Here is a 12,326-nt window from a genome sequence, read left to right on the forward strand (position 1 = left end):
GGTTCCTATTTAGTCAGAGATCCCGCATCAGTCTCCTTTTTACCCGCACTATAACCCGGTGTATTGGGTTTAGTGTGGGTGAACAGGATGACTGTTTTCCTTTACCTGTGAACCTAGCCTTACTGTATAATTATACTGATAGCGCCTAGCCACAATTAGTTTACCACATGTTGTATGAAATTACAGGCAAGAGTTAGCATAGCATTACAGTGTCATTTCCTTTTGTTATAGACTTTGGGGGATGGGGAACTTATCAAGTGCTTTACACATGTTTTGGTGTGTAAGAAAGGGGCAAATTGGGCGCAACAATGGTTTTGCAACTTTTTGTGAGACTTTTTGTCCTGAAGTGATTTTTTTTTTTTTATTTGTTGCCAAAATTAGCTTACTTGAACGATTTCGCCTCCTGGCTTGGTAGTGGTTGTGAATTTATTATGTGCAACTTTTCTACAAAGGTCACAAATTTTTACACATAGGGCTCAGAATTCTGCAAACCAAACAAAAGCAATCTTTTCACTTGCTTACAGCAACTTCACAGAAGCAAAAGTCCCACACATGTGCACGTGCGCTAAATTTATCACACCATGTGCGACTTTTGATAAAGTAGGCGCTTGTATGCTTAACCTTGAGCCTAGTATGTTAGTTTTAAAAACATGTATAGCTAAACACATGCTGGTAAATGGTGGTAAATCTCTCCCTTTGTCCTTTAACGGCCTGTGTGACATTACAAAAAACATGGCCACTTCCCTTCACAAATCACAGCACACGTGTCTGGAATTAAAACTTAGCCCCATCATACTTGTTTAGTAACCGGACCCCACGTCCAGATTGGTCTCCAGATTGTGGACCTCCAGCTGTTGCAAAACTACAACTCCCAGCATGCCCGGGCAGCTGTGGGAGCATGCTGGGGGTTGTAGTTTTGCAACAGCTGGAGGTTCACAGTTTGGAGACCACTCCTATACATGAAATAAAATGGGTTTTTCATTGTTAGAAATTCACTACAAATTCGAGTTTATGCAGCAATAAGCAATGTTGTGTATTTGAAGACCCTGTTCTTTCAACATCAGTACTCTTTCCCTCCCGATTAGCTGAAGCAGATGGAAGTTCAATTAGAAGAGGAATATGAGGATAAACAGAAGGTCCTGAGAGAGAAGAGAGATCTGGAAAGCAGATTGAATTCGGTTAGCGAACAGGTATGTTTAAAAATAAAAAAGGTCAGTACAAGCAGTCATGCATGTTCCCAGCCTTAAAGCTAGCAGCAGTGTGTACTAGGCCAGCACCTGGCTTCACAGTCATAACTCATACTGTTACATTGGCTCCAGGTCAGTCAGCGTGACTTTGAAACCGAGAAACGTCTACGCAAGGACCTGAAGAGAACGAAAGCTCTGCTCGCTGATGCACAGATCATGCTGGACCACCTAAAGAACAATGCACCTAGCAAACGGGAGATTGCGCAACTAAGGAGCCAGGTACTTATGGTCTGAATGTTCAAAGCACTGTCACTTAATGTGTACCTGTCATTAACAAAACATTTTGTATAATGTAGAAAATAACGTTATATGTATACAGTATTTGTTATATACGTTGGTTATAAAATGTGTATATTTTTGACTGTGTGTCTCTGTGAGGAGACCAAAGACAGGAAGTTTGGGTGGGCAAGCAGGACTCTGTGCACTGAGGACAAGCCGGGCTCTGTACACTGAGGACAAGCCGGGCTCTGTACACTGAGGACAAGCAGGGATCTGTACACTGAGGGCAAGCAGGGCTCTGTGCACTGAGGGCAAGCAGGGCTCTGTGCACTGAGGACAAGCAGGGCTCTGTACACTGAGGACAAGCAGGGCTCTGTACACTGAGGACAAGCAGGGCTCTGTACACTGAGGACAAGCAGGGCTCTGTACACTGAGGACAAGCAGGGCTCTGTACACTGAGAACAAGCAGGGCTCTGTACACTGAGGACAAGCAGGGCTCTGTACACTGAGGACAAGCAGGGCTCTGTACACTGAGGACAAGCAGGGCTCTGTACACTGAGGACAAGCAGGGCTCTGTACGCTGAGGACAAGCAGGGCTCTGTGCACACTGAGGCTCTATTACATGCCCCCGGCTCACACATCAGGATGATTGACAAGCCAGGAGCCTGCACAGAGCTCTGCTGGGACACAGTGGAGGTGATAATGATGGTGATAATAATTATGATGGTGGTAATGATGGTATAGTAATAATTATAATGAAAATAATAATAAGGCTGGTGGGACATTGGAAAAGAAAAAAGGTAGAAAAAGAGGAAAAAGTAATGGGAGTAAGAGAAAGGGGGACAAGAAAAGTGAGAAAGGAAAAAGAAGGGGAAAAGTGGGACAGAAAGGAGAAAATGATCCGACCACTACTAGATAAGTAGCTGATAAAATATCCACAATTTATTAATAGTGGTTAGATATATGTCGCAGGGCCCTTGCAATTACCTCCTACACATGAATAAATAAAAAAAGTGAATAAAAAAAAAAAGGTGAAAAAAAAGGTAGTATATATGCAATAAAAACAATGTAAACAGTATTACAATTCCCTAATGTGCAGATAAGAAATCATCCTACAGATAAAATGTCCATGCTGTGATGGATGTTCCTGTAAGGAAAAAGTGGCAGTGCAGTATGTCCTATCCTGTGGAGAGATGGATACCACTATACTGTAGCGGGTGGTAGGATGCAGTGTTCCTTTATATTGAGTGGAAAAGGTCTGATCACCGTAGTAGCAATTTAGGCAATGTCTCAGTTTCAAGGCACAAGTTCACAGTTATAGCTGCTATGCAGCTTACGACCCTGTTGAGAGAGTTAGGTTGGGACTGCGTCCCGCTCACCCGTCCGGCTGGGCACTCGTACTACTAACGGCAGCTCCAGCTGTACGGGGCAGTGGCTGGTTAGGCAAACAGTCCCGCTCAGCGAGCGCATTATCTACATTAAATAAAATGTTTTTGCTCACAACAGGTACACTTTAAAAGAGTAGTCCAGTATAAAAAAAATGTAAGGGTCAGATCGCAGGGTTTTTTTGGCTGCTGGAACCCCCTGCGATCTCCTGCCCGCCGCCCCAGCTCTCTGCATGAATGACACTGTGTCGACCACAACACGAAGCGGTCAACACCCCCCTCCATGCATTTCTATGGGAGAGCCAGAGATACGCAAATCTGACACAGGGACACATTTTTTTATTCTGCATAACTTCTTTAATTCTTAAAACCCTTAGTCACTTTTTACAGATTTTAGGAGGAGTTTCTCTTAAGTGGCGATCAATGCAGTGGACAGGTGATCAGTGTGATCGGTTGGAATACCGCTTTTGTTGAATAGTACTGTAGACCCAGGCAAGTAGCCAGTCACTGCCAACAGTACAGGGAGACTATCGAAAGAAAAGGTTCATGTGTCTCAGCTGTCACATTATAGAAAAAAATAAAAATAAACATTATAAAAATAAAAAATAAACATTATAAAAATAAATAAAAAGAAACTAAAAAATATATATATATATATATCTTATATATAAAAGGAGAAGACCATACTCACTGACTCATCAACGCCCAGCCTAAACCCTTGGACCTAGAAACCTGAATTTTTGCACAGTTTTTGTTTTTTAGGACGGAGACAAGGAATAACATAGGGTTTTTCGAAATTACACCCTTAAGGGGGTGAAAATTTTTTTTTTTTTTTTTTTTTTTAAAGTCCCAAGTCTATGGGAAATATATATTACTACATAACTTCCATACGGCTGGATATATTTCGATAATACTTGGTCACATGTTACTTATATGTCCACTTAAAATATAGGATAGTTAATTTAACCCTTAACTACTCCCATTTGTGAGGGTCAGGGTTTTTGTTTAAAGTCCCATGCAAATCAATGGGAAATGTATGTTCCCACATAACTTCCGTACGGCTGGAGATATTTCAATACCTGGTACATATATTATGGGTCGGGATATGGGGACGGGATGGGAGGTCGGGATAGGAGGTCAAGATAGCAGGTCGAAATAGGAGGTCGAGATAGGAGGACGGGATGATCGGGAAAGGAGGTCAAGATAGGAGGTCGAATCAGGAGGATGGGATAGAAGGTCGAGATAGGAGGACGGGATGGGAGGTCGGGATAGCAGGTCGAAATAGGAGGTTGAGCTAGGAGGACAGGATGATCGGGATAGGAGGTCGGGATAGGAGGTCAAGATAGGAGGATAGGATATGAGGACAGAATAGGAGGACTGGATAGGAGGTCGGGATAGGGGGTCGAGATAGGAGGACTGGATGGTCGGGATAGGAGGACGGGATATGAGGTCGGGATAGGAGGATGGGATAGGAGGATTGTTGGCAGTATATAAGCAGCGCGAGAAGGCGGGTTCCCCTGCGCGCAGACTCGTTAAAAGTCCTCAAAGGATGTCAATCTTCAATTCCATGAAACAGCAGATGTAATATTTTGGGTTGTTTGGATGCCCGTAGACTTTACCCAGAGCGGCCTCATTACTATAGGATCGTAAAAAGTAAATCTATGTTACCCCAAATTTAACGTGAGCGAAGCCGCGGGAAAAAGCTAGTGTATATAGATATATATATCTATATACACACACACACACACACACACACATAGAGATATTTAGTCTTTGTTTGCGGTGGAGAAAAATTCTGTTGCAGCAGAGTCCCCCCCAACATCGCAGAAACTCAGATTCCGGCCTCCGCACAAGACCGGTCTATTCTTTCTGCGGAATCTGCTTGTAAAAGTTGCACTTGGAAACCCTGTTGCAGCAGACTCCCATTGTTTTCAGTTGTTGGACTCTGCTGCTCCGTGCACATGGAGGAATTTCCGTGGCATCTGAAGAGCCAAATCAGTTGTAGATGAATAAATACCATGTTATGCAGAATCTTGTCACACAGAACTATATTTCAATCTTATTAGCACATCCTATGTTATAACTTTTTTCTCCATAAAAAGAAAATAAACTAAGAAACTTCTGAATTTAACTTTTTAAAAACCTGATATTTGAGGACAACTCAAGGAGGCAATGCTTTTTAAGCCTTTGATGTCCTGCGTAATAAGTGCCTTTATTATTATCATACAATAATGTGTTCCACAACTTTTGACAACCCTTCAGAAAAACAGTAATAAGGGAAAAAATTGAGTGCCTAATGGAAAAATCTAGCATGGCTCCTGTGACGGCTTCTTGATAAAAGTGTTACAGCGTCCGCGTTCCCGTCTATGCTGAAGTGTACTCTGAAGGGGTAAAACAATTATCAGAAAGCTGTGAGAAATCCCCAAGAGGCTAGTTTCATAATGTAAAGCAGATTGGTGCCGGGGTTCTTATTCACTGTGACCGGCCCAGAATATCTTCTCCCTTTCAGTGCTTCCAAACCATAAATTCTCTGTTTGCTGCAATGTTATTTACTTCTGGAGAAATATTTTACCAACTATGACACATTCTGCTGTAAATCTGCAGTAAAGAATCTGCTATCATACAAGCCTGACAGGCTGTATACGTGCTGCAGCCAGAGATATTTTACAGCGATTTCATAAGAATCGAGTAAATGGCCCCATTAAAATGCCTTTGTGCATTTCCTCAAGGCTGACAGTGGCCCATATGAATGTATGGTAATACAATATTAGTATGATAATACATATTAGACCATCACTACTGCCCCCTTTCCTCACCCCTTACCATTTATGTTGTTCAGGTTGTAATTCACATCTCTAGGAAATTTCGATAGCGCGCATCTTTGTCTAACAGTCTTAATGATTTTTGGGTTTTAATCACAGCTGGAAGAATCTGAATTTACATGCGCAGCTGCGGTGAAGTCTCGAAAATCCATGGAGGTTGAAATGGAGGATCTCCATCTTCAGATCGATGATATTTCCAAAGCGAAGACAGCGGTAAGGTTTATTTATTTTATAGAATGTTCTTTACCTAGAGCCAACATATCCTGCAGCGATGTTCAGAGAATGCACTCTTATTGATCCCTGATTCCCTGGGGCTGCAAATGTAATTTCCCTATGTCAGATGTGCACAAATTCTCTAGGGCCAGCTTCATTGGAAGCCAGGTAATGTAGCCATCTTTCAGTAGTATGGGAAAAACTCACTCAAAGTATAGGAAATAAAAATAGGAACAGTAGAAAGGTGCGCTAGGTGCCATTACCTGATAACACAGGTGTGTGTGTAAGGAGTGGACGGAACCTCTCACCTGAGGGCACAACACCAAGAAGCCAAGTATGACCAAGAGCGCGTACAGCGCTTGAAACGCGTAACTTGTATCCTCCTTGTCCTATGGATTGAAATCATTTTATCTGCACCGAGCTGGATCCATCTCTCTTTGTTCTTCTGATTGGCTGGTGCCGTCCAGCACCTAGATCCGTGCTCTGCTGTCCGAGGCGGGGTGAGCTGGTCTTCACTTTACTTGCACTTCCAACACCAAGAAGTGCATTGATGCAACTACTGGTGTGTCGGCAGAGGCATAGGATCAGACGTCCTGCCGCTGCTAAGATAAGCTTGGCGGGGATATTATCAATTCAGGCAGGCAGGTGGAACGTCTTTAGAAGCGCTCCTATTGCTAAGAGAAGGGTTAAACTATCCACAAAATAACAAACAGTAGAATTTATTGCTAGGGACGACGCGTTTCAAGAGCATACTGCTCGCTTTGTCAGGTCTGTATGGGAGACAGTCAAAGCACCCGAGGAGACCTATAAGAATATTGAGAGGAACATGTAAACCTGGTCAAATTCAATCCTTTCACCACGGTACAAGGGGATGCTGGCTTATTTTCTGCAACATTGTGCTCTCCTGTCTCCTAAGCACACATTCCTGTGTTCCAGGGGCATAAATAGAATTTATAGGGCCCCTTAGGAAAATCGTATGGGCCCCACCACCTATTGACAGGAAACTAAAACAGCAGCATTAGTAGAAATACCTGAAATTATATATTATGGCCGGTTTCCCACTACGCTTCCACTTTGAAAATCCACTTCAGTGCTTCAGAATCCCATTGCTGCTGCGCAGTGCACACTACAGAATTTCAGCAGCGGACACTCCACTGCTGAAACTCCCCCCGCCAAAACAATGATCGTGCTGTGTCCCTGCTGTGTATTCTGAAATATCCATTCTGTTTTGTGGTCATACAATAATACATTTCCCGCTTTTATGTGGTATCTACTCTTCATGTCTGAGGGAAATACTTTTAGGTCTTTCCCATCTGCTTATACTTTCTTCTGTTAAACATCCTCACTTTTACTGCCTGTGCTTTGAACATTCTTGTATTTGCAGAGCAATACTGTTGACATATCCAAGGGCAACAGCAACGAGGTGTGTTAGAATCCTCTCCCATAAGGCCGGGTTTACACATTAGGAAAATGTGTGGAATGTCTGGAACATCTGCGGACATTCCACACATTTGCCCTATCCGGCGGACCCTAGGACTGCTTGGAAATGTGCCGTCTTATAGACGACAATGCATTTTCTTGCGGAATATACAGAAAGAATAGACATGTCTATTCTTTCGGTCTTGTGAACAGTGCAGCAGAATCCTATTGAAATCAATGGGAGTCTGCTGCAGCAGAATGTTCGTGCGTACAGTCCGAAAAAAATCTGCAGCGTGAACGTACCCTAAGAGCTAGTTGTTCTGCTGCTCAATGACTGTTATATAGGATTTATTGATTGTCATGTCCTATAACATTACACTAAAGAATATTTGCTAAAGACCTTCAAATGTCTCTTTTTAAGTAAAAAAAAAAAAGCAGCCAGTAGTGTAATTGGTTCTCATGATGCAGCTTTTTGGCATAATATAATAACGCACTCTGCATCGTGACCGTCACAGCTGTGTTGAGTCCTGAATAAAGTTGTGTCCTCCGTTAACCTCTCCACTGCTGAATTCATTTTCTAGGTTTGCCATTATCATCATGTGGAAGTGATATGAGTAGCAGGGACAGACAGCCTTGGAAAGGACATTTTCGTTTAATCTAAAGTTTAATAAATTTTTCTCCTAAGCTGTGTCCAGTCCTCCCGCCCCCCCAGTAATAATAAGATAGATGACGGCAAAGCCGGAGCCAGATAAGTCGTTTTCCTTTGGAATGATGTGCTAATAGATTCATTAACTTTCTGAAGCCAGCATTATTCTCTTTATTAACAGCACTACCCCTCCCAAACCCAGCACCGTCGCTTTCTGTTTTCATCTGCTATGCCACATAGCTCCGAGAACAGCTGAAAATGGACAATATCAAAATAATGCATCGATAAAGCAGTCTAAACCAGTGTTTTACAACCAGTTTGCCTCCAGCTGTTGCAAAACTACGACTGCCAGTATGTCCAGACAGCCAACGGCTGCCCGGAAATGCTGGGAGTTGTAGGTTTGCAACAGCTGGAGGCACACTGGTTGGCAAACACTGGTCAAAACTTTACCACCCCTCCAGTTGTCAAGAAACCTCAACAGGCCATGATTTGATGTACCATATTTTTACAACCATGTCACACTGGTGGGTTATCTTTGAGGATTGGTTTGAGAAGCTCTGCTGTATAATGTCTGCTGCATAAAACTGGTGCAGGAGACATTATAAACTGGTGCCGTAGACTTTATACAGGTGTTTGTATTATCAGAGAACAAGTCACTTTCTCTATGTAGCTCTGTGACTCAATCAAAGGCTCACATTGAAAAAGTGACTACCGTTTCACGCCCAAATCTCCTGTGCGAAACGGGTGGTCTTAATGTGGGAGAATTACTCCTAGACTCATGGCTATGGTTTCAAAACTTTAATCTTTTTGATTCCAATATAAGGGTTGCATTTTGCGAGTTGCTGCTAGTTAGGGTAACGTATCAAGCATTATTTTTTCTGCCGCCTTTAAAATAAACCTAGGATTTGTATCCACAACTATGAAAATGGGGAAAAAGGTAAAGGTAAAAGTTTAATTTGTAATAATAATAATAAATAATACTACTTCTGTGTCTTTACTTGGCAGCTAGAGGAGCAAATCAGCCGCCTGCAGAGGGAGAAGAATGACTTACAGAGCAGAATGGAGGAGGACCAGGAGGATATGAACGAGCTGATGAAGAAACATAAGGCATCTGTAGCTCAGGTGACTAATCAGTGGCCCTCATTTACTATTGCATACCCGACATGTTTTGCCGGGTTGTCCGCCAGATTCTGTCGCATTGCGCCAGAAATTGTGTCTGCGCCGGATTTTGCGCCAGAATTGAAATAACCCCGACTAACTCTTCATTATGCTAAGAAAACCTGAAAAGGGGGCGTGGCCGTAGGGGAAAGGGGCGTGATCTCCGAAAAGGGGCGCGTTCCCGACATTTTCACAAAAAAACAATATATTTACTAAGGTTTCCACATAAAATATGGTGGATCAGAGCATGTGTAAAAAAAAAAGCAAAGTGTAGGGAAAGTGGAAACTGTAGGGAAACCTTAGTAAATACCGTGGAAAATAAATTGTAGGGAATTAAAACCCACAAAGAAACCTACACAACACTCTTAGTAAATAAGGGCCAGTGTGTGTGTGTGTGCAGCACTCCAAGATAGTGAAAAAAAAAACACTTTTATTGTATCAACATTCTTCTTAAGGATGTGTATGTTCTTAAGGTAGTCCTTTCAAAACAGTGTGTTTCCAGCTATTGCAAAATTACAAATCCCAGCATGCACGGACAGCCGAAGGCTGTCCGGGCATGCTGGGAGTTGTAGTTTTGCAACAGCTGGAGGCACACTGTTTGGAAAACATTATCTTAAAGAGATGCAAAAAAGTTAGGATGGTTTTGCTCAATGCTGCCATGGAAGAAATGCCTTGAAACTACTCTTGAAGAATCAGAGAACATATTTTCTTCTAGAGAACAGATGAAATAGTGGCCAATATATGTGTTCAGTGTGGCTTACTATTTTACACTCAGCACAATCATAGTGTACAGAGGTACTGTTGTTTGACAAACATGGACAGGTAACCAAGCTGTGGTGCATTTGTCCAGGAGAAATGGGACTACTTAAAAGATGCATTATTGAAGGCAACTGAAAATTGCATTACACTTGTCAGTAAAAGTAGAAAAAGGAAGAGACCACTGTGGTACTCAGCAGAAGTGGCCAAAATCATAAAAAACTAAACAAAAAGCTAGCATTTAGTAATTATAAAACATCCCAGAGCAATGAAGCTAGGGAAATCTACAAGACTAGGCAGAAAGAGGCCAAGCAGGTTATAAGAACTTCTAAAGCGCAGGCAGAAGAAAAATTAGCTTGTCCCAGGAGTCGTCCCGGAAGATTGGAAATTAGCAAATGTCGTGCCCATTCACAAGAAAGGAAGTAGGGAGGAATCAAGCAACTATAATTAATTAATGGAAACCCTACTAAAGGATAGGATTGGGGAACATCTAAAATCCCATGGATTACAAGATGAAAAACAACATGGGTTTACTTCATGGAGATCATGTCAAACAAAATTGATTTTTTTTGACTGGATGACTAAAATAATAGATGGCGGAGGGGCAGTAGACATCGCATATCTAGATATTGTTTAATATTTTCATTAGTGATATTGCAAAAGGTCTCGATGGTAAGGTGTGTCTTTTTGCTGATGACACAAATATATGTAACAGCGTTGATGTTCCTGGAGGGATCCGCCAAATGGAAAAGGATTTAGGAAAACTAGATAATCAGAACTCTTGCAAATGAAATTTAATGTGGATAAGTGCAAGATAATGCACCTTGGGCATAAAAACCCTCGGGCAGAATATGGAATATTTGACACAGTCCTGACCACAGTATCTGAGGAAGGGGATTTAGGAGTAATTATTTCAGAAGACTGTAGGAAGACAATGTAATAGAGAAGCAGGAAACACTAGCAGAATGCTTTGATGTATAGGGAGAGGTATAAGCAGTAGAAAGAGAGAAGTGCTCATGCCGCTGTACAGAAGAACACTGGTGAGACCTCACTTGGAGTATTGTGCGCAGTACTGGAGGCCGTATCTCCAGAAAGATATAGATACTCAAAAGAGAGTTCAGAGAAGAGATACTAAACTAGGACATGGATTGCAGGATAAAACTTACCAGAAAAGATTAAAGGACCTTAAAGGGGTACTCCGGTGAAAACCTTTTTTCTTTTAAATCAACCGGTGGCAGAAAGTTAAACATATTTGTAAATTACTTCTATTAAAAAATCTTAATCCTTCCTGTACTTATTAGCTCCTGAATACTACAGAGGAAATTCTTTTCTTTTTGGAATGCTCTCTGATGACATCACGAGCACAGTTCTCTCTGCTGACGTTATTATAATAATAACGCTTTATTTATTGTTGTCCTTAGTGGTATTTGAGCCCAAGTCCCCAGCAGTGCTAACCACTGAGCCACCATGCTGCCCTTAGCATACATCTGCTATGCATGGTTGCTAAAATGGACAGAGATGTCAGCAGAGAGCACTGTGCTCGTGATGTCATCAGTGTTCCAAAAAGAAAGGAATTTCCTCTGTAGCATTCAGCAGCTAATAAGTACTGGAAGGATTAAGATTTTTTAATAGAAGTCATTTACAAATATGTTTAACTTTCTGCCACCAGTTAATTTAAAATAAAAAAAGGTTTTCACCGGAGTACCCCTTTAATATGTATAGCTTGGAAGGAAAAAGAGAAAGATGGGATATGATAGAAACGTTTAAATACATAAAGGGAATCAACACGGTAAAGGAGGAGAGCATATTTAAAAGAAGAAAAACTACCACAAGAGGACATAGTTTTAAATTAGAGGGGCAAAGATTTAAAAGTAATATCAGGAAGTAGTGGATGCATGGAATAGCCTTCCTGCAGAAGTGGAATCTGCAAATTCAGTGAAGGAGTTTAAACATGCATGGGATAGGCATAAGGATATCCTTCATATAAGATAGGACCAGGGACTATTCATAGTATTCAGATTATTGGGCAGACTAGATGGGCCAAATGGTTCTTATCTGCTGACACATTCTATGCTTCTATGTTCCCCATAGCAACCAATCAGATTGCTTCTTTCATTTTTAAAGAGGCCTGGGAAAAATATAAGAAGCAATCTGGTTGCTATAGGCAACTGGTCAACTTTTTCTATGCACTAGTTGCGATAAATCTGCCTCGGTGTGTATATAAAGCTATTGTAAGCCTATTCATCCAGGCTTCATAATATTTAGGGTCTCCTATTGCGGTAAATTTCAAAAAGAACATGACACCGATGCGATCTACACGCATCGTGTTATAGAGCAGAAGCTGAGAAGACTGATTTGGGTAAACAGGTAATGGTAAGGTGTTTTCGGGCTTAGGAGTCTAGTGGGCTGTCCAATGATAAACAGCCTTCCCTGTTTAAACTTGCATAGCTGTCATTCTCTA

At 41.7% G+C, this 12,326-nt stretch overlaps 1 protein-coding gene across 5 annotated transcripts in view; it reads left to right on the forward strand.

Annotated features, from left to right (window-relative positions):
• The window catches only part of MYO18A (myosin XVIIIA), a 350,022-nt gene that overhangs the window by 285,274 nt on the left and 52,422 nt on the right, over positions 1–12,326 (forward strand). For all 5 annotated transcript variants that reach the window (XM_056559045.1, XM_056559047.1, XM_056559046.1 and 2 more), the window contains 4 exons: positions 1,086–1,190; positions 1,320–1,466; positions 5,773–5,886; positions 8,957–9,073. In XM_056559045.1, the coding sequence (XP_056415020.1) occupies positions 1,086–1,190; positions 1,320–1,466; positions 5,773–5,886; positions 8,957–9,073 (483 nt within the window). The remainder of the gene's footprint in view (positions 1–1,085; positions 1,191–1,319; positions 1,467–5,772; positions 5,887–8,956; positions 9,074–12,326) is intronic.

This window comes from Hyla sarda, chromosome 2 (genome assembly GCF_029499605.1).
Source record: "Hyla sarda isolate aHylSar1 chromosome 2, aHylSar1.hap1, whole genome shotgun sequence".
Lineage (NCBI taxonomy): Eukaryota > Metazoa > Chordata > Amphibia > Anura > Hylidae > Hyla > Hyla sarda.